The sequence below is a fragment of the Gorilla gorilla genome, chromosome 21 (assembly GCF_029281585.2).
Source record: "Gorilla gorilla gorilla isolate KB3781 chromosome 21, NHGRI_mGorGor1-v2.1_pri, whole genome shotgun sequence".
Lineage (NCBI taxonomy): Eukaryota > Metazoa > Chordata > Mammalia > Primates > Hominidae > Gorilla > Gorilla gorilla.
Window position 1 is genome coordinate 63,854,403 of NC_073245.2, and position 26,493 is coordinate 63,880,895.

A 26,493-nucleotide genomic window follows, 5' to 3' on the forward strand; every position below is an offset into this window, starting at 1 on the left:
CAAAAAAAGAAAGGAATAAAATAAAAAGAAATAATGTGTCTGGCCAGAGAGTGCCTAGTGAGATCACAGCTACTGCTCTCACAAGAGGGCGAGTTCACGTCTCCTACCTGTTCACTCATCTCTGGCACCCATTTAACTTTAAGTGTATGGTGGCCGGGCGCGGTGGCTCATGCCCTAACTCCAGCACTTTGGGAGGCCAAGGCGGGTGGATCACTTGAGTCCAGGAGTTCCAGACCAGCCTGGCCAACATGGCGAAACCCTGTCTCTACTAAAAAATGCAAAAAAAATTTAGCAGGGTGTGGTGGCAAGCACCTGTAATCACAGCTACCTGGGAGGCTGAGGCACAAGAATCACTTGAACCTGGGAAGGAGAGGTTGCAGCGAGCCAAGATAGCACCACTGCACTCCAGCCAGGGTGACAGAGTGAGACTCTGTATACAAGAAAAAAAAAATATTATATAGTAAGTAAATGAAGTAATTTAAGGTGAAGTTTCCTTAGAATCCCACGTCTTTCCCGTCTAGTGTAGAAACTGCTGTTTGCCCACCTCCTTTTCCCCTCCTGCCTCAGAAACAAAACCTCGCTTTTTGTCAGTATTCTCGTTAAACAGCTACATTTCCCAGCCTCTTTGCAAGCCAGGTGTGGTCACATGGTCATTTGCCCAAGATGTCAGCACAAGCAATGTGTGGGAACTCTGGGAAGTCTCCCTCAAAGGACAGGGCTCCCTCTCTTTGCTCCTTCCTACTGGCCGGACTTCAGGCATGAAGGCGGGACCTCCAGCAGCCACCCTGGATAAGGAGGATAAGGGCAGCAGCCTTAGGATGGGCCAGTGCAGAGCTGAAGAAGCCTTGGTTTCCCAGTGACAATCCAGACCAGCATACCTCTCCTGAACCTCCTAACCCCAGCCTCCTCTGATGTGAGACAGAAAGCACTTTATATCTTATTTAAACTAGGTCGTTTGCGAGTTTTCTGCTATAACAGATGTTTTTTCTCACAGATACATCCTCTGTCAAAATTCAACCACAAAATTCAATCATTTTAGGTGCTATGTGGGCCTGGGTCAACCTCACCCTCTCTCAGTGTTGTTTTTCTCATCTACAAAATAGAGATAATGACACCTGCCTCACGAAATTGTGAGGTCTAGGTGGGAAAGTACTTTGCAGGTGTAAAAAGCCATCAAAAGGCAAGAGTCATTTTGTTCAGTCAGGTTCCTGAATCTTCCAGAATGCACTTTATTTTTTTTTTTTTTTTGAGACAGAGTCTCGCTCTATCGCCAGGCTGGAGTGCAGTGGCGTAATCTTGACTCACTGCAACTTCCACCGGGTTCAAGCAATTCCCCTGGCTCCGCCTCCCGAGTAGCTGGGACTACAGGCAAGCGCCACCACATCCAGCTAATTTTTTGTATTTTAGTAGAGACAGGGTTTCACCATGTTGGCCAGGATGGTCTCGATCTCCTGACCCATGATCCGCCCGCCTCGGCCTCCCAAAGTGCTGGGATTACAGGCACAAGCCACCGCGCCCAGCCCAGAATCCACTCTTAAAACTCAAGAACTTAGTGCCAATGAACTGTGCACTTGAAAAATTGTTGAAATGCTGGGCGCGGTGACTCACGCCTGTAATCCCAGCGCTTTGGGAGGCCGAAGCGAGCAGATCACCTGAGGTCAGGAATTCCAGACCAGCCTGGCCAACATGGTGAAACCCCATCTCTACTAAAAGTACAAAAATTAGCCAGGTGTGGTGGCGCATGCCTGTAGTCCCAGCTACTTGGGAGTCTGAGGCAGGAGAATCGCTTGAACCCAGGAGGCAGAGGTTGCAGTGAGCCGGGATCGCACCACTGCACTCCAGCCTGGGCGACACAGCCAGACTCCGTCTCAAAAACCAAAACAAACAAACAAACAAAAAATAGTTGAAATGGCCTGTAATCCTAGCACTTTAGGAGGCCAGGGCGAGAGCATCACTTGAGGTCTTGAGTTCGAGACCAGCCTAGGCAACATAGCAAGACCCCATCTCTACAAAAAAAAAAAATTAAAAAATTAGGCACAGTGGCTTGGGCCTGTAGTCCCAGTTACTCGGGGTCCTGAGGCAGGAAGATCGCTTAAGCCCAGGAGTTCAAGGTTACAGTGAGCTATGATTGTGCCACTTTACTCCAGCCTGGGCAACAGAGCGAGATCTCATCACAAAAAAAAATAAAGTTTAAAATAATAAATTGTATGCTATGTATATTTTACCAGAATTATTTTAAAAACCAACTCAAATGTCACAAAGGTTTACTGAGCCCTAACCATAGGCCAGACGCCTGGCTTGCTAAGGATAAGCCAGTTCCTCTCAAGCTGCACCTCTGGATCCTATAAGCAGAAGCCAATAGTGAAGCCCCCCCGCCGCCCATCCACGTGGGCACCAGCCACCTCCTCCCCCTCAATTATCTCATGCCTTGTTTTTTTTTTTAATTGAATTTTAAGTTCTGGGATACATGTGCAGGATGTGCAAGTTTGTTTCATAAGTAAACGTGTGCCATGGTGGTTTGCTGCACCTATCAACCAATCACCTAGGTATTAAGCCCCGCATACCTTAGCTATATTTTTTTTAACACAAGTAAATCCTGCTTTCTATTCTATTAATAAATTTGTTTTAATGTAAAAAGAGAAGTGTTTAATGATTGGCCAATTCTATGACTTTCATTCTCCCTTCCAGATCCCTGAGTAAATGGATTCTTGAGGAGTCCCTTTGCCTTCTCCTTTGTCTGTATGTCCCCTGCCCCATGACAGGTACATTCTCCAGTCAGGGATGCCCAGGCCAGCCCAGCATACTGGAGGCAGGTTCACCTCCAACTGAGAACCACGGCTGGGGCCACAGGACCCTGGACAAGTTTGCAAATCCATGAAAGGTACACAGAGAGATTCAAGGTCGAGGCCGGGTGCAGTGGCTCACACCTGTAATCCCAGCACTTTGGGAGGCCGAGGCAGGTGGATCACCTGAGGTCAGGCAATCGAGACCAGCCTGGCCAACATGGTGAAACCTCATCTCTACTAAATATACAAAAATTAGCCAGATATGCTGGCACACACCTGTAGTTCCACCTATTCGGGAGGCTGAGGCACAAGAATCTCTTAACCCCGGGAGGCAGAGGTTGCAGTGAGCCAAGATCTCACTACTGCACACCAGCCTGGGCATCTGGACTACAGAGTGAGACTCTGTCTCAAAAAAAAAAAAAAAAAAAAAAAAAAGATTCAAGGTTGGACATTGCCTCTGCCCCCAAACTTTGAAATCTTCTAAGAACTCTAGCCAGCCAGGTGACTGCAGTGTTTGGGGGAAACAGTAGCATAAACCCATTCTGATGAAGGGCTTTTGAGCTTGGTGGAGACCAGGCCTCCCTCCATCAGCAGCAGCCTCGAGTGATAATGACAGCTACTGTTTCTATATCTGCACTGCTTCCAATGCCATCAGCCTCATGGCTGATCCTCACAAATGGGGTTCCTGCTCCCAAAAACAGGCAAGGAATGGGAGGTCAGAATTTAAGGAACTGGCCCCATCTCACTCACCAGTAAGTGGGGAAACTGGTGTTGAAACCAAGTCTGTGTCCGTCCCAGCTAGGTCCAGGCCACGTTGTCCCCAACTCCAGCACAGCCCCCTGAAATGGCTCTGATTCATTTCCACTCCCAACCCGCTCAGGGCCCAGAAGAAAGGTAGTGCTTTCTCTTGGGGTCTTCCCCAAGCGTGAGCAGGCCATTTTAGAGCAAAAGCCTCCACGTCTGCATAAGCCTGGCTCTCAGATTTTTTTCTGGCCTGATTTTCACTAATTCTGTTGGTGATGAGCTGCCTAATAAAATTATGCTAAGTTATGTGCATAAAGAGTAGCATCTTAAACTCTAATTATTGGCCCCATCTTTGAAGAATTCCTGTGCAATTTCCAGGGTAATCAACTCACCTCTTTCTTTCGGCCTGATTAGCTGTTTGGGCCAATTTAAGCCCCCATCCCCAGCCGTGCTCGAATCAACGGGGTTCTGGATGTCGTTAGCTACTCCAGTTGCCTTTTTAAAATCTGTTTCATATAAAAGGACAAATGAGAATGAATATTTGGCCATCTTTAAGACACTAACTACATTCTTTTCCACAGCCTGTTCTCGTTTATTCTTTCTTTCTTCAGGAGGAATTTGAACACAGCCTGGGCTCCCGCAGTTCATGACTGCAAAAGGCTTCGCCTTCGAAATTTGACCCAAGTGGGCATATTCGGGAAATGTGGCAGCTTCGAAGAACATGAGCCAGTTACGTTTTCTTTACCTATTCTTCCTCCGCACTCACCTCCCAGTTCTAGGCAGCTGGTTTATGCAGCCTGCTTTCCAGGACTGTCGAAGGAACAGGCACCTCTGCCAAAAGCACCCCAGGCTACAGGGCTGAACAGAGACCCTTCGTATTATTCGCTGGAAAAGCAAGAGGAAACTTCATCCAAGGACTGGCTTCTTCTCTCCTTTATTTACTAGTGTGGTTATGTCAATAAAGTCATGCAGAACCACTGGGCATGGGAGTGGGTTGGTTCCAATGGAAAGGGTTGTACCTGAACCTCCTTGGACATAGACGCAGAAATGAGAACAGGTGGGAAAGGGTCGGTGAGGCGGGGTAGAAGAGAAGGAGTGAAAGGGGCCCTCGGACATGGTTCAGTGTAGAGGGCTAACTTTAATAATGCTTGCTCGTTCTGCAACGGACTCTTTAGTCTGAATGCCAAGGTCTGCAGGCCCTCCCTATCTCTCTGACCTCATCTCCTCCATGCCCCACCCCCTCGGTCTCAGCACTCCAGCCCTGTGCCCCTCCAACATGCCCAGCCTTTCCTACCCCGGGGCCTTTGCACACACTGCAACCACAATGTCACTTCCCCAGATCTCTCTGAATGACGCTCTGCCTTCGCAAACTTGCCCAGGGTCCTGTGGCCTTAGCCATTGTTCAAAGTTAGAAATGAACCTCCCTCCAGTATGCTAGGCTGGCCTGGGCATCCCTGACTAGAGAACATATCCCTCATGGGGCAGCCCAAGGAGAAAGCAAAGCGACTCCTCAAGAATCCATTGACTGGCTGGGCACGGTGGCTCACGCCTGTAATTCCAACACTTTGGGAGGCCAAGGCAGGCAGATCACTTGAGATCAGGAGTTTGAAACCAGCCTGGACAACATGGTGAAACCCCGCCTCTACTAAAAATACCAAAATTAGCCAGGTGTGGTGGCACGTGCCTGTAATCCCAGCTACTCGGGAGGTTGAAGCAGGAGAATTGCTTGAACCTGGGAGGCAGAGGTTGCAGTGACCCAAGATCGTGCCACTGCACTCCAGCCTGGGTGACAATGCAAGACTCTGTCTCAAAAAAAAAAAAAAAAAAAAAGAATCCATTTACTTGGGGATCTTGGAGAGAATTGGCCAATCATTATAAACTCTTTTTTACATTAAATCCACTAATAGAATAGAAAGCAGAATTTCCTTGAGATTAAAAAAAAAAACCCACAAGGCATGAGAAAATTGAGGGGGACAGTGTGGCTGGCACCCACATGGATAGGTTGGGGGGCATCACTACCAGCTTCTGCTCTTACAGGGTCCAGAGGTGCACAGCACCCTCCTTCTCATCCTGCAGCCCTCTGCTCCAGTGGGCCCATCTCTGACTCCCAGCACTTTCCCCACCTTTATTCCTACCTGGTTGTCATCCTCTGCCTAACCCTTAGGCTGCTTTATCTTAGGAAGCTTTCTCTCCACCTGATGTTAATCTGTTTATTGTCTTTCACACACATACACACACACACACAGAATGTAATCACTATGAGGGCAGACACTATGCTTGTCTGGTTCCCTGCCACGCCTCCAGCCCCAAGAACAGTGCCTACCACATAGGAAGTGCTCAGTAAATATTTGATCAATGAAGGAATAAAAATGTCAGCATATTCCGCACATCTCCTACCCATCCCCCAACACTTTTTCCATTTCTTCTGGACTCTGCAATCTTTCTCAAAGGAAATAAAAAATAGTCCTGGGCTTATCTGGACCTGATCTGATCAAAGAAAAAAAAATGTATTTCTTTTAAATCTCTTGAAAACAAACACCACAGGCTTAGAACACCAAGTTCTTAATGTAAGCAAACAGAACCTGCTGGCTGAATTCTAAGAAATGAGCCCTGGCTTGGTATCAAGCATAGGTTGTGGGGCCGATGACTTCACATGTGACTCAGTTACCCCAAATTTTAGGGGGAATCCATTTCAAAATCAAAACGTCAACATAGAAAGTGGAGGGTGGCTTTGTTTGGGCATTCCTGCAAGAAGGCAGGCTTTCTGAAAAGATGCTATGTTATAGATAACTCATCCACAAAAGGGGGGCAGGAGGGATGGGGAGAAACCCCAGGATTGGGTGTATTTCTCGGCTAAGGCTTTGGATGCAAACTGATCCGGGAATGCGTGATCCTCCAAAAATCCACCAGCCCCCAAAGTGCTTGAGTTACCCCTCCGACCACAGCCACATGGAAAATGAAATTAAATCCCACGGAAAGATTTGACTTTTTTAACATTATGCAATGTTTGGGTGAAAAAAGGGGGGTGGGGAGAGGGAGATCAGAAAAAAAACTCATCTTTTTCCCAGAGTTTAGCAGAGCTATTTCTAGCTTTTAATGATACATTTCACCATCACTTCATGGGTAGTTTTGAGAGGCGCGAAGGCGGGACCGGTTCTGTTATGTAACCCATTTAAAGTAGGAAATTAGCAAGTCCTGAATGAATTCTGTCACTGTGCTCCCACTTCTGGAAAATTTGGAGCGACTACAGTTCTATTTTGAGGTGAGCAAATCCATCATTTATAGACCTCCTCACAAATACCACAGGGCTTCATGTCACCCTGAAAAGTTTCATAACAAAAACACTAAAAGTACTTGGGGTGTTGGTACATTTCGTCTCAAAACCTTATTAGACTGAACAGTGAATTGGCAAAGCTTCCTACTTGCCAATTATTCAAAAATGCAAATATCCAAGAGCAAATAAATATTCATCTCTCACCCTCCCTGCTTTTTTTTTTCCTTTTTTTTTTTTTAACTAAGTCCAGCAAAATATTCTGGTCAACAACATGAAAAGAAATGTCTGTTTTTCACGGAGCCTCTGGCCATGAAATAAATTCTGAAGCTATGAAAGCACAGTCTTGAAACTCAGGGCAGTTGGGCACGTGGGGTCCGGCTGGTTGTGGAAAACAGGAAACAGCAATGTCTTTCAGTCCTCAAGTTCCCCCTAGCGGCTCCGGCGGAGGAGTGTCCGCACATGGACGGAATTTCACTGCAGGCAAATGCAGAGGCTTAAGGTCGTGCAGGGATAGCACACGTTTAAGGAAAAGCATGGTCGGTCCCTACCTTTGAAACCACATACCTTCCTTTTGCTGCTGTCATGAGATAACACAACTAAGTTACAATTATCTTTCTAATCTATATACTGAGGATGGCCCTTTCCATTGAGAACCAAAAAGAGGGAACCAGCAGCTCACACTGCAGACAGCTACTAATTACACCATTTGGTATAGTATTTGGTATAGTAGGCGGAGGCACAACTTGCTTCCTGAGACACACGAGCTTATACCTCCGGGCCCTTTTACAAATACAGACAGACAAATGGTACAGCTGACACGTGCCAATTAAATTAGGGTTTCTCTGGCTGGGCATATGGGCTCATGCCTGTAATCCCAGCACTTTGGGAGGCCGAGGCGGGCAGATCACCTGAGGCCTGCAGTTCAAGACCAGCCTGGCCAACATGGTGAAACCCCGTCTCTACTAAAGATACAAAACTTAACCGGGCGTGGTGGCAGGCCCAGCTACTCAGAAGGCTGAGGCAGGAGAATCGCCTGAACCTGGGAGGCGGAGGTTGCAGTGAGCCAAGATTGCACCACTGCATTGCAGCCTAGATAACAGGGCAAGACTCCACCTCGAAAAAAAAATAATTAGGGTTTCTCAATGTTGGCACTTTTGACACTTTGGGCTCTGTTGTGGGGGCCACCCTGTGAATCACAGGGTGTGCGGCAGCATCCCTTGCCTGTAGCACTCCTCTTCCCCGAGTTGTAACAACTGAAAAGGTCTTCATACCGCCACGTGTCCCCCAAGGGACAAAAATCACCCAATTGATTTCAACTACTTCCTACACAAAAGCTTTTTTTGTTTTGTTTTGAGACGGAGTCTTGCTCTGTTGCCCAGGCAGGAGTGCAGTGGCACAATCACGACTCACTGCAGCCTCGACCTCCGAGGCTCAGGTGATTGTTCCGCCTCAGCTTCCCAAGTCGCTGGGACCACAGGCTTGAGCCAGTACACCCAGCTCGTTTTCTTGTATTTTTTGTACATGAGTTTCGCCACGTTACCCAGGCTGGTCTCAAACTCTGGGCTCAAGCAATCCTCCTGCCTTGGTCTCCCAAAGCTGGGATTACAGGCATGAGCCACTGCGCCAGGCCTTAAAAATTTTTTCTGCCTAAAACTTAACTGACTGTTCCTATATGTTCCATCCCTCGATAAAAAAAAAAAAAAAAAGATTCCAGTCATCGAGGACCGTGTATAGAAATACAATATGAAGCTTATGGTTTTCATCTTATTTTCCATTTATATCTATCACCTTTTGAAATTCTGACATGTCTGGGATGGACAATAGTACAAAATAATAAATAACATGCATTGATTTGGGGTTTTTTTGCCAAAATCAAAATAATTTTCTGAACTGGAAAGAGTTTTCTTTACATTTCATGTACCATGAAATAAAGAAAAAATAGGAGCATTATAATAAAAAGTCCTCATTTTGACACCAGAATTCATGTTTCTGTACAAATTAAAATAATCCCCCAAGGCAGAATGTACACAAGCTTTATTGGGCAACAGCAACGAGCCACGCTGGCAAACAATGAAAGTAGAGTCGCTCAGAAACACGAAAGATCACATGTGTGTCATCACAGCATCGAGAATTTAAATCATCTGGAAGTTCCTGCTAAATTAAAGCATACTGTGCCAGAGCTCCCCTCTAATCAAAAAACGCTGTCCTGGTGAAAATTTGCAATGAGGATTACAGAGAGAGAGATCAACCAATGAGGAAATCACGGACTCTTACATGAGTTTACAGTTAACCCCACTGCAACAAAATAATAAATTAGCCATAATTTGTTTTTTTTTTGCAAATACCATGCCCCCCACCTGACCCCACAAACACAACAGTCACTGACACGGCCCAGCTATATTAACAGACTGCGCCTCAAACCATGCTGTGGCAGAGAAGACAGATTCACGGGTAACGCCGCTTTGGCCTGAGAAGATGCTTCGGAGCTCCAGGTGGAGGAGCTGCTCACACTGCAGGATGCTTTGCAGGTTCATTCAAAAACAAATTTTTTTCCAAGAAGAACTGGACATAATTCATGGGAATATTTTAAGTATATATAAGCGGCAAAAAAGCTGTACATTAAAAGAAGGGGGAGAAATAAAATGTGTTGTATTCACAAAGCTCTTTGTATATTTTTTTAAATGAAAACAAAGCTGGGAGTGATAGAATTTTAATGCAATGAAAACCAAATAATTCTTCAAAAAACTTTAGATGACATCATTCTCTCGCTCTTTCTTTCACACACACACACCCCACACACTTCAAACATACAGAAAAGGTTAAAGATAAAAATAGCTGATAGGTGTTTAAGTAGGATGGAGCAGAAGAATGTACATGTCCCATTTGCAATTTTGGCAAAGGTTTAAAATGCTGCCCTAAAGGCACGCACGCATGCCCAGCCTACCCCAATAAAAACAAGACAAAGTATAAAAAGAAAAGTCTGGCGGGGGGTGGGGGAGGCATTAGCATATCAATTTCCAATGAGCACAAAATTCAAAATACATTAAAAAGTAGCATGGCTTACATTTTCAGCAGAGAAGAAACTGAGGAAATGTTCATAAAGAGACAATGATTTTTAAGATTTACTGTCACAAAAAAAAAAGGGTTTCACTCCAGGGGAGTGGAACTGGGATGGGAATTTTACAATGCTAGTTCCAGCACGTGGTCTACTGGCCCCAGGGGCTGGAAAAGGGAGGTCTGCTCCAACTTTAAGATGCGCCCTGGGATGCCTTCCAAGCAGCTGGAGTTAGTGCCACCTGTCTCACCTGGCACCACAGGCAACACACATGTGCACACGCATGCTTTCAAAATGAGGATCAAAACTGTCCCACATAAGAAATTACTCAAGATGGAAAAACTAGTCTGGTGATTTTCTTAGAGAAAAAAAAAGAGACAAAAAGGAAGGGGTGGGGGGAGGGGGAAGAAACCAAATAGATCCTGCTTCCCCCTGTCACACAACCATCATCAAAAGACATATGAACAATAATAACATAGTAATAGAAGTTCTTACTCTGGCAGAAATAGCTAGTGTTGTCAGAGGGTGCAGGGAGCTGAGTTTTGCTTTCAGGAAGTGTTCAAACAGTGCTGACTGTGTACCTCAAGGCCCTCTGACCTCAAATTAAATTGGCTGTCAAAGACTTACGGCCCATGGAGCTCCCAGGTGACAGTGTCAATGGCGCTTTATGTAAGTTCTTTCCAGATTGACGAACCAAGAAAAAGGTCAACTGAATCCTTATGCTTAAGGTTTACAAACTCAGGAGAGTTTCTTGTATAGTAACTCTAGTTTCTTGTTTGCTTATTTCTTTGTCTTCCCCACCACAACTAAGATGACCTCCGAGAAGTGCCCAGGCGCCCCTGGGGTTCTCTGCTGGGCTTACAGTCTGATCGTGCAGGTAAAGATCGTGTCCTCACCGGACTGCATCCTCCTACCTTTGCGTCTCCAGTGTCTGAGAAGCACGGTGTGTGCATTCCTAGGTGTTCAGGGACCGTCCAGTGAATGGCGTCAGCCAGCTGCCCACTGATGGGATGGGCCAACGACGTGGTAGTTTGCACTTGAGTGTTGGTCCTTCTCACCCTTGACCGCCTCCGCCCCAGTGCGGCTGAGACAACAGAGTAAAAAGGTTTGTGGAGAACACTGATGAGTACCTTCCACTTCCAACTATGGCTTCTTCAGCCCCTCCTGGGAGCATTCTCCCTTGAAGATGTCAATCAGTATCTTAAGCGTTGGCTTTAAAAGTCAACTTGTGCACCTCAATCAAAATTGAGAATTAAGGAAAAGGCCAGGGAGACCATCTTCATTCTGCTTCTGCTGGAAACCTCTAAAACTTTCTGACGAGGCTCCCACACGCCCTGCCTGCAGGAGCCAGCATCCCGAATCTCCGAGCAAAGCCAGGTACAGGGTTTGCAAAGTCTAAACAGGACTATCTTAAGACTTCCCAGCGTTACAGAGCCAGGTTCAGCATCTGCAAAGTCTAAACGGGACTATCTTAAGACTTCCCAGCATTACAGAGCCAGGTACAGGGTCTGCAAACTCCAAACGGGACTATCTTAAGACTTGCCAGTGTTACAGACTGATTTCCAAGAAAACGGAGGCTTAAAAACTTCCAGCACAACTTTCTCCACCACCTTTGAAAACACAGAAACTCACTCAATGAAGACGTCAGATTTGCTCAATCTTTCTGAAATTTTTGGACAAAGATCCTATCCTTAACTATTCATTCAATACATCTTTTCTGCCGACCTTTTCCCTCTGGCAGAAATGGCTGAATCAGATAGAGAAAAGTACTGCAAAACTGCAGAATCATAAGACAAAATAGATGTGGTGTCAACAGCCAATTAATCAGTACCTGCAATGTAAAGTCATTCTAGAACATTTTAAAAGGACAACACAAAATACAAAAGCTTATCAAGAGTGCTCCAAAGGCAAGGGACTATCTGATCCTCGTGTCTCCAGCTCTCCAAGAGCAGGAGTTAGTAGGCATCAGAAACCAGGCTGTGATGTACATCTCTGAAGCACACAGAAGTAGCGCCAGGCAGAGGGTTTGAAGGATATGTATTCATCAAGAAGTAAACGCAAATCCAAGATCTCAACCACACTTGGCTCTTAAAGATCCACCAACTTAACCCTTATGGCATGCATATGTGGCTTCTGCAAGAAGCAACTTGAAAACCCAAGAATGCCTTGCTCTACCACGTCCCGCGACTGCAAACTCCCTTCCTCTGAAACAAGCAGCCACAGCTTTATAAGAAACATGCCGGCATGTAGTCCATCCTGGGAGGGGAGAAATCTTCACCACTGGCTGCCTTTCAGCAAGTTCCCCTTGAAATCTGCCGGCAGTGGAACAGATCCCAGATCCCAACGCTGTAGCTTGGGCGTCCTCCCACCAGGGGTTCCTTGTTCTGAAAGCTGCCACCAGTGTTGTTCTGAAAGATGCCTCTGCCTTTGTGGGGTCATCTTCCATTATGCCTCCTAACAGGAAACAGGCTTCTATGGAAGAGAAGAGTCCCAGCCCCCTGACCTTTCCGCTTTGGTCTTGGAGGATCTGAGTCACATCTGCCATGTTGCCTAAAGAATTAGTTGAGTCTCTTATCACACTGTCGACACATTTAGGGGCCATTCAGTGGCACGTTTCCTGCTAAAACAACTCTGCTGAAAATGTCTGAGGTCGTTCTCAAACAGTCACTGGCTTTGTGATTGTTACCAGGTCCCAATAAAGCAGGATCACACCTCTGAAATTCTTTTACGAGGTGGCAGGTGAAGTTAACTCACGCACTATGGATGCTGAATCAGATCAAGGATAACAGATTGGACTTAGGACACTCTCTCTCCCTCTCCTCTCATTTACTGGTTACGATCCCAGGAATCCAGTGTAACCTGGATAAGCAGGGCTGGCTGGAGACGATACTGAGCATTTCCGAATGGAGATTATTGTGTGGATAACTTTTTACCAAATGTCACTGTCTTTTCCTCCCAAACCGACACCAAGAGCTTTCTATTTTTCTGACACCTCTTTGTAAGAGCAAGAAAGACATAAAGAGTACATACACATTAGGACTGTTTAAACACACACACACACACACACACACACACACACACACACACAAGCCTTCTACAACCTTCAGCTACACAGAAACTTTTATCATGTGACAACAAAATTCAAGTCATAAGGAAGCTCGCACAGTGACCCATATAAATCTCCCAGCTGAGCCACCAGCTTTAACATATTCACATTCACCTAAACATGAAGAACGAGGGGTTCAGACAGGCCCAGATGGGTCTCTTTTAGGACCCTCCCTCCCGTTGATGCAGCGTTAGGACTCCGTTTAGGCGCAGAGCCTCTTCCCATTAAAACTGCATGTGTTAGCAATTACTGCAAAATCCACAGGTGGCGGTTAATATAAATGGAACTTGAGCTCTATCCATCAGGGAAGCGCCGAGACCAGGGCCCCCTCCAGCGAACGCACGGCCTATGATGTGAGCTTTGAGTAGCTGGGGGGAGAGAACCGTCTTCGCAGGTACTTGAGGACATAGAGGGGGAGGCAGCTGACCAGAGTGATGACGGAGACTTTCCACAAGAATGACAAGGTGGCGATGAAGTACACATCTGCAAGCAAACGGGAAGACAGCAGTGAGCAGGCAGGAATATTCCGGAAGGTGCATGGGGTCCAGAAACAGGCGTCACAACTATCAAAGGGAAAGTCATCTCCCGTCACAAACCCACAGCCTCCTGGCATTGGCCCTCTTTCTCCATGGACTGTAAGGGAAGGTACCATGGCTAAGAGCACACAGCGCCGCAGCTTGATTTTCCTCGCTCTCTGTTCTGTAGCTTCCTGACAGTGAAATGCTACTTTCAACACCCAGGAGAAGAAAACTATGGGGGCCACCAGATGCAGTGGCTCATGCCTTAATCCCAACACTCTGGGAGGCCAAGGCGGGCAGAAGAATTGAACCCAGGAGTTTGAGACCAGCTTGGGCAACATAGCAAAACCCTGTCTCTACAAAAAATACAACAACTAGCCAGGCATGGTGGTACATGCCTATAGTCCCAGCTATTCAGGAGGCTGAGGTGGGAGGATCATCTGAGCCCGGGGAGCTTGAGACTGCAGTGAGCCAACATTGCACCACCGCACTCCACCCTGGGCAACAGAGTAAGACACTGTCTCAAAAAAAAGTGAAAAAAAGAAGGAAAGAAAATTACAGGGGAAGAAAACTCAGAGATGCTTTTGATTTGGTGTTGTCTAACAGTTGGAGAGTCTTTCTTTCTAAGTCCCGGCCACTGGCGAGCTGAAAGTGACATTCAAATGCACCCTCTGCTTCCAGTGATGGTTGCAGAAAGCCACAGGATGAATCTGGGTCATGGTGCAAAGTGTTCAGACCCCCTTGTCAGAGAAAGGCTTAAGCTGACCCTCAGGGACTCTGATGGAAGGTGGGAGGGGCGGGCGTACTGCCTTTCCTGCTGCAGCATTATAAACCCGGTTATGAGGTTTTCTTAAGAGAGGAGTGACAGTTTGTGGCTTTCAATATAGCAGAAGCCAGAACAAGCCCCTTCTCCACTTTCTGAGCACAGGATGCTGAAATGCAGCTGCCAATGAGGCAGCACCTACTAAGTGCCAGGCCCAAGGCTCAACTCACCCTGTGGTTTTCCTACACCTCTGACCCGGTCCTGTGGTGTGTCCCTATCACAAACAAGCTGAGCTTCCTGAGCAGGGGCCACATCTCTGTGACCACCTCAGGCCCAAGCCTTTGAGCACATAGTAGGTCTCACAAAACGCTTTCTAGAGACTAGTGACAAGGGTGAAACTGCTTTAAAACTCCACTGTTCACAGGGATGCTCCTTTAGTTCCTGGAGCGCGTAGTAAATGCTCACAAATCCTTTCTAGAAACTGGGGCTGCAACTGTGAAACCTTTACTTTTCAGGGGATGTTTCTTTTACCTTTACTAAAACCTTCCTAAGGAGCTCTGGAAGCTGGCAAAAGAGCCGCGATCAAAGATGCTTCCAGGGTAAGGTCGAGTTTCTCTGCCTTTTTCTTGTTATTGCCCCTTAAGGAACATTTTTAGACTTTTCTTCTTCTCCTAATTGACCACCTCCATGAAATGTTGATGTCACAGGTATACTGTGTATCTGTTTATAATATCATATATACATCTCCTTTATATGTAAAAGGTTAGGGTTTGTTCACACCCCACCAAAGACCAATGTTTGTTCCCCAGGTGGTGGGGTCCACATCACCCCCACTGAGAAGGCCTGGGGCAAAGGAGCAAAGGATGGGCCATTGCTAGAGAGCCTGGGCCCTGCAGGTTTCCCACGGAGGATGGGGCATGAGGGGGTTGTCATAACTGAAAGTTTCCCCCAGAGAGAGTCTATCTGCAATCCTGAACACACATGAGCTTCTTAGCAGAGAAGCAGCCTCCGGGCCCTGCTCCCTCAGCTGATAAAGGAGAAACAGTATCACTCTGAGGGTTTTTTGTTTAAATAACACAGACAGAAAATTAAATGCTCCTACTGAGGAGGAAAGAGGTGTAAGAGGGCTGTCTGCTAAACCAGCTAGACTTTCAGGATGACCCCTGGCCCTGAGGTTCCAAAGCCATAGCGGCTTGAGTTTGCCCCATGTGGGTGAAACCAAGATTAGAGTTCAGAATCTATCCACAGCACAACACAGAAAACGCTGGATCATCTGAACCATGCCCGTGTTGCAAGTTCTAGTTGAACTAGAAACAGGTTTCTAGACAGGAATTAAAGCCCGTGTCAGCACCCGATGGGGTCCGTAGCATAGCATGGGGTCATCTTGGTGGCCCTGCAGGGACTTGTGGCTCAATCAACTGGGAAGAAATTAACTGATATGGCAAAGCAAGTGAGGTCAGCATGGAAGAGTGATGAAACCAGGCTTGTCCATCTAGAGACAGTGGCTGACGCTGGACAAGCCCAAGAGTACCTGGAATCACTACTGAGGTCAGAGAAATCTGCCGCCACCCCACATTAGGATGGTGCTGACACTCCCCCATCTCTACATTCCCATAACATTTTTTATTATTTATTTATTTATTTATTTATTTAGAAATGGAGTCTTACTCTGTCGCCCAGGCTACAGTGCAGTGGCGCGATCTCAGCTCACTGCAACCTTCGCCTCCCGGGTTCAGGCGATTCTTCTGCCTCAGCCACCCAAGTAGCTGGGACTACAGGTGTGTGCCACCACACCCTGCTGATTTTTGTATTTTTAGTAGAGATGGGGTTTCACCATGTTGGCCAGACCGGTCTCAAACTCCTGACCTCATGATCCACCCGCCTCTGCCTCCCAAAGTGCTGGGATTACAGGTGTGAGCCATTGTGCCCGGCCTCCATAACATTTTTTATTTGGGGTGTGCCTGGGCATCTAGCACCTCATCCCATTTTTCTCTCTTGGTAACTTTGATCACATCTGATATTCCTGTGCTCACACTCACTTATGTGTGTTTATCGTGTGTTCCCAACGAGAAGGGCAGCTCCCTGGTGAGCCCGTCCACCTCATCTGCCACCATAATCCTGGCACACGGCAGGTGCTCCCACGTCTACGGAACTGGCGAGTACCTTCAGCACTTGGTTTGCTGTGCGGAGCAGCAGATTGTATTCTGAGATCCCTGGAGTCCCTCAGGAGCTCTATCAGGACACAGCAGCAAGGCAGGGCTGCACGGGCAAGGTTCTGGGGCTCGGCACCTCCCAGCACTGCCACTTTGCTATCACAAGTCCCCTTTTATCAGTTTCATAGATTGGACTTCAGATTAAGATTTCATGAGAACAAAAAGATTTTGTGGCCCAAAAAAGGTGACAGAGCAAGACTCCGACTCAAAAAGAAAAAGAAAAACACTGTCTACTGCAATCACGCCCTCTGTCCTCAATTTCACACCCTGAAGCACAACTACCACCTGTCCCTAGAGAACACCTGTTAAGAAAACGTGGACAGCTGAGCGGGAAGGACTGCTGGAGGAAGAGCCCAGGCCGAGTGCTGCGAACCCCCCTTCCTTCATACGGCAGTGAGACCTCTGGGCCAGATTCACTGGGGGTGACGGACGGGGTTTAAGCATTCAGGGGTCTTACCGATGAACTCGTGTAAGAACACCAGGGAGGCGATGTAGCAGGCCAGGCTGAGCAGCTCCGCCACTGTCATGAGCCAGTGCCAGGTCTGGATGGTCAGCGCCACCATGAGCAGCTCGGTGAGGATCAGCGAGGTGAAGGAGATGGCCACGATGTGCACGAACTCCGACTCAAACAGCAGCAGCGCCCCGTACATGATGGTGCTCCCTGCAAACGCCAGAGAAGGGTATTCCCCTCACCCTCCCTGCGAAAGCCGCGCCCTGCTCGCCTACACCTGGCTCCTTTCCGCAGTTTTCATTTAGACATGAAAGGCATCACTTGTTACATGAGGTTAATGACTGGTGCTTTATGCAGGTCTGAACCTATGGTTTTCTGATTTTCCTCTTTGACCTTGTAGGATAAATAATCTTTAACTACAAAGTGAGAAAAAGGGAGAAAAAAGGAAGTAAGGCAGGGAGGGAGAGTATCTAGAGTTGATGAAAGAAATAGAAAGTTAAATATAATATTTAAAATGATGGAGTCGCGGCCAGGCGCGGGGGCTCAGGCCTGGAAACCCACACTTTGGGAGGCCAAGGTGGGTGGATTGCTTGAGCTCAGGAGTCTGAGACCAGCTTGGGCAACATGGTGAAAGCCCATCTCTACAAAAAATACAAAAATTAGCCAGGCGTGGTGGCATGCACCTGTAGTCCCAGCTACTTAGGAGGCTGAGGTGGGAGGATCACTTGAGCCTGGGAGATGGAGGTTACAGTGAGCTGAGATTGTACCACTGCACTCCAGCCTGGGTGACAGAGTGTCAGACCCTGTCTCAAAAAAATAAAAAATAAAATGATGTCGTGACTCACACCTGTAATCAGCACTTTGGGAGGCTGAGGCGGGCGGATCACTGGAGGCCAGGAGTTCAAGACCAGACTAGCCACCATGGCGAAACCCTGTCTCTACTAGAAATACAAAAATTAGCTGGGCGTGGAAGCGCATGCCTGTAGTCCCAGCTACTCGGGAGGGTGAGGCACGAGAATTTCTTAAACCTGGGAGGTGGAAGTTGCAGTAAGCCGAGATCGTGCCACTGCACTCCAGCCTGGGTGATACAGCAAGACTCTGTTACAAAAAAAAAAAAAGAATAAACCCCAATAGGTGACAGGAACAGTAAATTTATTTTTTTTTTAAATAATAAACCCCAGCCAGTCGTGGTGGCTTATGCCTGTAATCCCAACACTTTGGGACACCGAGGTGGGCGGATCACGAGGTCAGGAGTTTGAGACCAGCCTGGCCACCATGGTGAAACCCCCGCCTCTACTAAAAATACTAAAATTAGGCGGGCGCCTGTAATCCGTTATTCGAGAGGCTGAGGCCAGAGAATCGCTTGAAACCATAAGGCGGAGGTTGCAGTGAGCCAAAATCGCGCCACTGCACTCCAGCCTGGACAAAAGAGCAAAACTCCATCTCAGAATAGTAATAATAATAATAATAATCCCCAAATACACATGTTTATTTGTAAGTTATATATGTGTACCTGTCCAGATATATAGAAATATTAGGACCATTTCACAAATATATTATATGCACTACAAAACATACATAAAAATGGAAATACTAAAAAAGAGTGAGGATTCCGGGCACAGTGGCTCATGCCTGTAATCCCAACACTTTGTGAGGCTGAGGCAAGAGAATTGCTTGAGTCCAGGAGTTTGAGATCAGCCTGCACAACAATGGTGAGACCTCATCTCTACAAAAAATACAAAAATTAGCCGGGTGTGGTGGTGTACACCTGTAGTCTAAGATGCTGAACTAGAAACAGGTTTCTAGACAGGAATTAAAGCCTGTGTCAGCACCCGACAGGATCCACAGCACAGCATGAGGTCATCTTGCTGGACCTGCAGGGACTCGTGGCTCACAGTCCACTGGGAAGAAATGAACTGATTTGGAAACTGATTTGGTGGTGGTGTACACCTGTGGTCCCAGACGCAGAAGGCTGAGGTAGGGGGATCACCTGAGCCTGGGGAGGTCGAGGCTACAGCGAGCCATGATTGCTCCACTGAACTCCAGCCTAGGCAACAGAGTGAGACCCTCCGCCGCCCAGGGTCTTACTCTGTTTCTACATATTATATAAAATATATTTTATAAGTATATAAAATCTATTATGTGCACTACAAAACATACATAAAAATAGAAATACTAAAAAGGATTCTGGGCATGGTGGCTTTGCCCTGTGTCTCAAAAATATATAAATAAATAAATATATATATATATGTAAATTTAAAAGAGTTAGGAAAAATAAATACAAACAGAAGTTTTGCTATTTTCTTCTTATATTCCAACAGGTCATCTTACAACGCCTCCACAGTCTGGGAAGACCCCCTCTGGAGGCCACTGAGGTAAACATGTTTTTCCAAAACTACGACTTGACCTGACTCTCAGAAAAGGTTTCAGAACATCCCAGAAAGCATCCGCTTTTTGCCTCATGAGTGGAGCAGCCCCACAGGCTTTGATTACTGTCCACTGCCTTCCTCTGGCTTCACTACCTCATTTCTCACACAGCAGCACTGCGCATGTCTGATGTTCAAGTCCTTATACAGGGTAAGCAGGGTCTCCCCTGGGTCCCACTGCCACCCTCCTTCCTGCTATTTCAGATTCGTTTCTTCTCTTCTTGTTCTACAGGCAAGAAGGGGACACCCTGAGTCAGGGCCAGAGCACAAGACAAACAGGTGTCTCCACTCATCCTTACCTTGATAGATGCTAATCAAAACCCATATTAAGAATGTCTTGTAGGACAACGGCCGTCCCTGAATGAGAGACAGAGAAAGGTTAGAGCCGGTTTCGTGGGGGGCTCACGCAGCATGCCATCAGCTTTCACGTTATTCTCCCGCTAACGAGATAAGGCAACCCATCTGTCTTCATCAATAAAGTGGCTCGCACATATCTGAACACATTGGAGGAATTATTTCGTTAAAAAAAGAATTGGCCAGGCATGGTGGCTCACACCTGTAATCCCAGCACTTTGGAAGGCTGAGGCAAGTGGATCACTTGAGGTCAGGAGTTTGAGACCAGCCTGGCCAACATGGTGAAACCTCCTCTTTACTAAAAATACAAAAATTAGCCAGGCATGGTGGTGCACGCCTGTAATCCCAGCTACTCGGGAGGCTGAAGCAGGAGAATTGCTTGAACCCAGGAGGTGGATGTTGTAGTGAGCCGAGATCGAGCCATTACACTCCAGCCCGGGTGACAGAGTGAGAATTAGTCTCAAAAAAAAAAAAAAAAAAAGAATTAACATTAAAATTAACATTACATGGGAATAAACCTTCCCTTGGGTAAAAAACCCTGGAAGACAAATAAAATTATACACATGCCTAGGCACACGCCACCACACACACTTTTTGGAACTGTACACAAGAACATCTCTGGGAGCAAACGTAAGTTGCAACTGCAAAGCGGAACTGTCAGGGGCTTTTTGCAAGTCGTGAGTTGGCTTGTTTTCAGTTTATCTATTACTGTACTTTTTCACGTTCTTTATACCAGTGAATATATTACTGCTTTAAGAAAAAATGTAAACTCCCACACCTTCCCCCCAAAAGTAAGAAAGCTACCAGTTCAAGTGTGTTCAAATCAGAATTAGAGGGTCTGTGTGAAATAAATTCAAAGAAAAAAAGCAGGGAGGGAGGGAAGGAAGGGAAAAGCAAAGGAGGAAAGGAGGAAGGAGGGACTGAGAAGCTAACAGAACCTTGAGAAGATCCTTGTAGAGCTCAGGATACAGCATGGCAACTTCCGATTTGACATCTTTGTCCAGGACCAGAGAAAACACAGGAAACATGGTGTAAATTGTGGAGTACCTGGGAGAGAAAACCGCCGTAGGTAAGACCTGGCTGACGCGATAGGAGCTATGTGCTGTGCCAGCCTCCAGCACCCAAGTCCCAACCATGCCTCTAACAAATATTTACTGCTTGTCTATTATGCTCCGGGGCTGGCTGTAAGCACCAGAAACCCATGAGCAAAAATGGACAAAAATGTCTGCCCTGAAGAGCTTTCATCCTGGTCAGCAAGTCAATAAACAAATAAATTAGGTAAACTCTATGTGTGTTAGAGAAGTGCTAAAGAGAAAAATATAATGGGGTAGAGGAAATAAGACGTGTGTGTGTGTGTGTGTGTGTGTGTGTGTGTGTGTGTGTAGGGGGTGATGGTACAATTTTAGAGGCTGAGGAACAGAACATTTGAGTGAACACCCACAAAAGGTGAGGGCCAGCCAAGCCAATCCCAGGAGGAAGAGCATTCCAGGGAGAAGGAACCACCAGTGCAAAGGCACTGAGGCAGGAGTGGCTGTCATGTCTGAAGAACAGCCATAAGGCCAGTGGGGCTGGGGCTGAGGGCGACGGAAGAGGAAATGAGGACCCACGGGGAAGATGGGACCAGACCACGGAAGGTTGCACGGCGCACAGCTCAGGGAACCCCTGACTATATTCTGTAATGTTCTTGTACTCTTCCAGAACCCGACGAAAGACAGCCCACTTTTCCAGTTAGAAGCAGGCAGAATTCTAGTGCCTCCTCTCAGGCTGAACTCATCAGCCAACACAGTAGGATGGAAAGCGGACTCTGTGAGACTCTCCAGAGCGCAGCTGACCTTCCCGCGCCCGCCGTCTCCTCATAACCAGGAGTGGCCTCAGCTGCGTGTGTCTGTATCTAGGGCACTCGGTAACCAAACTCCACCTACCTGGGTGATTCAGAGACTGAGCACGTTCTCTGAAAAGGTCAGAAGGATCATCCTGAAGTTCCAGGTCAGTAATGGGGGTGGGTTTGCAGGCTGCAAAGGCCCAAGTGACACCATCTCTGTCACTGTGGCACAGCAGCCAAGCTCTGTTACTTGCACATCCCTGAGGCAGTGGACTCTGGCCCTCCTTGGAGCTCCAAGGATGGGACTTCTACTGGGCTCAGTTCAGGCCAGGAGGGCATTTTTCAGATCCCCCACCCCTTTTTATTAAGACCCCAGTGAAATCACCAAGGCTGCAAACCTTCCACCTTGCTCTCCTCAATCAACTGATAACCCTGGAGTATTTTTTCAAGACCAGGTACAAATGGCAAAGTGCAACACACCACACACATCTCCAACTCCACTTCCTCCATCTGGTTAAGGGCTTAACAGCTCAAAACCTTGTTAATTCAAGGAGGTTCTAAACCATGGTGCTGGGCCTGCATTCGCTGGGGCTGGGAATCCAATGTGGCTTGGGAACCCAAGAATTTTTCCACCACGTTTCTTCTCTCTGTTGCGGCATTTGAAGAAGGTTTTGTAAACAATTAATTCCTTGGCAGGATCTCCTTACCCAATGATGAGGAATCCTTGATAGAGAGGGACGGAGGCAAAGTAAAACACGGAGGAAAAGACAGCCTGTGCCAAGGAGAGAGGAGGATGTCACCAAAAGTCATGACAAAATCCCTTACATTTACAGAATAAAAATAACACCTGATACTTACATAACACCCGCGCCGGCACTGCTGTAAGGTACTTTACATGGATTTGCTCATTTCATTCTCACAACATCAACAAAAACCCTATGAAGGAGGTACGATTCTCATCATCCTCATTATGCAAAGCAGAAAGTGAGGCATAGAGAGGGTACATGGCTTGCCCAAGCCCACACAGTTCCTAAGCAGCAAATCCAGGAATCATTCCCGGGTAGGGTGATGTATCACAGCTCCAGGGTCTACTCAGCCTGTTGTGAATATTTATTAAGTTCCAGGACCCAGGAATGCTTTGCACATGAGCACAGCTGATCTCCAGAGCAGCCCACAGGATCAAGCCCTACTATCACCCACACTTTACAGAAGGGGAGGCTGAGCAGGTAAACAGCCCTACGGGACTCAAGCCCAGCTGTGGCCACACAGCGCACACTTCTAAACAGCTCGGAATCCTCACCTCTGTAGGCATGCACGCTGCTAACCAAAGTGCCGTAGGTATGGAAACACATACGGAAAAAGAGCCTCTGAAATGTCTACGGGGGCTGGGATGGCAGAGAAGGCTTCACTTCTTATATTACATGTTTCGGTATTTGGGGAAATTTTTGAAAAGAGCATGGTGACAGATTATTTTTGCAGTTAGACAAAAGCAATGAAGATATTTACAAACCCTCGCGGAAATGTCTGCTTCCTGCTTTGGAAAATATTAGCTGCTGGTAATGATGAATAGGCTGGGGAGATCCAATCAGGCTTGAAGCTCTGTTAGCTCCATCTCTGGACCTCTATGGGCTAACAGAGGAAACATGGTCTCCAAGCTGATATCTATTCATATAAAGCTGAAGGAAGGCCAGAGACTAATGCTGCCTGAAAGCTTTTAGAAAGCAGAAGAAAGCAAGGCAGAGATACCCTAGTTATTAGAAATAGCATCAGACCAGGGCTAGCTCCCCAGAGCACCTTCAGTGGACACAGAGAGAAAGCATGTAAGAAACACGTGCTTTCTCAGCACAGAGCTCAGAGCGCAGGTGCTCCTGAGCGCCATGGCCACAGGAAGCCCCAGTTCACCCTGGCTGCGCCGGAAAAGCCACTTTTCCAGTGACTTTTCACCCAGGCTGTGCCGCTGCTTAGGAAGGATGGTTGTAAAAATGTCAAGAATCTGTTGTTTATTTTCCAAACCAGTATCAGGAGCCCCTTCCTCTAAAAGGGTCATCCTAACCACAAAGTCTTCATCTCGACAAGAGCACTTTGGGAAAAATAAAAACACTGTGTTCTCTGACAGACTCATGTCCCGGTGCAATTCTAACTGGGACTTGCTCTTGGCCATTTTCAGCACAGTGGACAGGGGTTAAAGGCATTTTCTTCAGCACAAAGAACAATGCCTCATCATGGAATTATTTTTCTGCATCAATGTTAACAGTAACATCCAGTTTTTGAAGAAGTCACCTCATCCCGGCCAGCTTTTGTGTATGAGTCCAAGGATGGGCTGATTAATCTCCCAATGATTAAAGCCACAGCATTATCCTGTTCAATTGGTGAGTTAACATAAAAGTACAGATGTGGTCTGGTGAACCACAGCAGCTATTTGGGTTTAGATCATTTTGATGAAAGTCACTTTCAGGCTCCCCTACTCACAATTGCAATAGATATTTAAAACATAAAATCACCCCCAAAAAACTGGGGTGTAGCCAGTGGACGGAGAATTCTCATGTACCCAAAGCAGCACTATCTGATACATTGTACAAGGCAGACCGCCTTTCAAGTATGATTAAACATTCTCACAAATTAAAATATCACCTGATGTTTACATATTACCTTATTTCACTTCTACTAATCACGGTAAGGATGCCTTAGCACTGATGCCTTAAAAACGTCTCTGTTTTTCACAGTGGACCTGTCCGAGGGCAAGGAGGGTCTCATCATCCCCGTTTTCCAGGTGGGAAGACCGAGGCCTAGAGTAATAAAGTTATTTGCTCAAGGTCTCACAGATCCTTAATGGTATGGCCAGAAGGAGACGTGAGTTCCAGGATCTACTGTATCTACATTCTCACCACTCAACTGGGAGCATTTTCACCTCAATGCCCAAAAAGGAAGATTGACAATCAATAGCTTTTCAACACCAAAAATATTTTCTTTCCCTCCTTTGGCCTCCTTTCTACTCCACACTTAATTGCTACAGACTGATGGCAAATTTTGTTGTTGTTGTTTTTGAGATGGAGTCTCACTCTGTTGCCCAGGCTGGAGTGCAGTGGCGCAATCTCAGCTCACTGCAACCTCCACTTCCCAGGTTCAAGTGATTCTCGTGCCTTAGCCTCCCAAGTAGCTGGGATTATAGGTGCATGCCACCATGTCCAGCTAATTTTTGTATTTTTAGTAGAGACAGGATTTCACCACGTTCACCAGACTGGTCTTGAACTCCTGGCCTGAAGCGATCCGCCCACCTCGGCCTCCCAATGTTCTGGGATTACAGGCATGAGCCACTGCGCCTGGCCTATGATGACAGATTTTGAAGAAGTTTGTGAGAGAGAAGGTGAGAAAATATATACTCTAGAATCCTTTTATGAAAAAGCAAGATGGGAACAAGATGTTAACTTCCAAGGGTATTCGTGATCATAATAATTAAACTCAGTTCCCCTACTAGGCTCTGCTGGAAGACAGAACCGTGATGCTGAGTCAACCTCAGTGCCAAGTGTCATGCTGACCCCTGCAAGTGGACACGGTCCCAGGCCCTCCATGACGAGTGTATCAAGAAGGTACTCAGATTGTGACTGCAGGCTTTGAGGTCCACCTGCCTGAGCTGACTGAATCCCTGCGGGACACCACAAATTTCTCATCCATATTCAGCCTCAGCCTCCCCATCCGTAAAATGGGCTCAGGCTATTGTGAGGCTTATGTGAGACACTGCATTGTGAACACTTAGCCTGATGCCTAGGGTACAGGAAGCACACAAGCAAAGTACATTCTTCTTTAGTGGTTGTTCTCTGATGGCCCTTACCTCTGCAAAAGGCGAAAAACCAGGGCCTGAATAGTCATTCAGCATTTAACTCTGCGTCTTTCACTCCAGCAAACAAATTATAACAACGTACCCACAATTAAAATAACTCATGTACACTCCACTTGCCCCATGCCAGGCACTGGATGTCACCACTGCTAATGCACACATCCTCACCACATGGCAGGAATGACCAGCGCCGCTTAACAGGGGAGGAATCTTGAGCACCAAGAAGTTCAGGGACTGGCTCAAGGTCTATCAGCTGGAATGTAGCCAGGTGGGGGATTTAAACTGGCGAGGTAGGGGTGACAGCTCCAAAGCATAATCTAATTCCCAGGCTTTTTCCATGATAATTACATAGCCACATGTACATGTGCAGAGGGACCAGCTGCCCACCCACCTACATGGTATAGCCACATGTACATGTGCAGAGGGGCCAGCTCTCCACTCACCTGCATGGTGCTGATACAGAGGCTCCTGTGAATCACGAACTGGCTGAGGGCGGCTGACCGCTTGTAGCTGTTCCGGCCGTGCACCATAAGCAACCGGCCAAGATGCTTAAATTGAGTGATGGAGAAGTCTGCAGCCAACGAAGCCTGTTTTCCTTCCTAAAATCCAATAAAATTAGGCACCATCAGAAGCACAAGAGGTCAGGGCAAACACATTTTCTTTCACTGAAAAAGCAAGACATTGTAAGGAGATCTTTGAAGAACTTCAAGAAAGAAATTCTTTGGTTTCAAGCTATATGCAGTTGGTGGTCCGAGTCTAAATTTGATTTTAAAAGGGGAATTTATTTAAATAAAAACCATTCCAAATCGCATAGTTATAATTTGGACGTCAAGTGGATCTAATACTTTGGGAGTTCAGCCCACCCCATAAGTAGCAAAGAATCATTTAAAAATAGACATTTTAAAACATTCAGTTCCCTTAAGAGCTAATTAAACATGAGGCAAAAACCCAGAGCTACTAACAATATTAGATAGGATATTCCTGAATACACAGCTCTGCACACTCACAGAAGTGGGAATAACTTGCAGTGCAACCATATAATGGAATTCTCTCATTTTGTATTTTTGAACTTTTATTTTTTCTTGAGACTGGGTCCCACTCTGTCACGCAGGCTGGAGTACAGTGGTGTGATCTCGGCTTACAGCA

At 46.7% G+C, this 26,493-nt stretch overlaps 1 protein-coding gene across 2 annotated transcripts in view; it reads right to left on the reverse strand.

Moving 5' to 3' along the window:
* Positions 1–8,823: 8,823 nt before the first annotated feature.
* Positions 8,824–26,493, reverse strand: part of ATP9A (ATPase phospholipid transporting 9A (putative)) — a 172,302-nt gene continuing 154,632 nt past the window's right edge. For both annotated transcript variants that reach the window (XM_031004838.3, XM_031004837.3), the window contains 6 exons: positions 25,791–25,946; positions 22,220–22,284; positions 20,629–20,737; positions 19,636–19,693; positions 16,917–17,120; positions 8,824–13,448 (listed from right to left, as the gene is read on the reverse strand). In XM_031004838.3, coding sequence (XP_030860698.1) covers positions 13,312–13,448; positions 16,917–17,120; positions 19,636–19,693; positions 20,629–20,737; positions 22,220–22,284; positions 25,791–25,946 — 729 coding nt within the window. In that variant the 3' untranslated portion in view covers positions 8,824–13,311. The remainder of the gene's footprint in view (positions 13,449–16,916; positions 17,121–19,635; positions 19,694–20,628; positions 20,738–22,219; positions 22,285–25,790; positions 25,947–26,493) is intronic.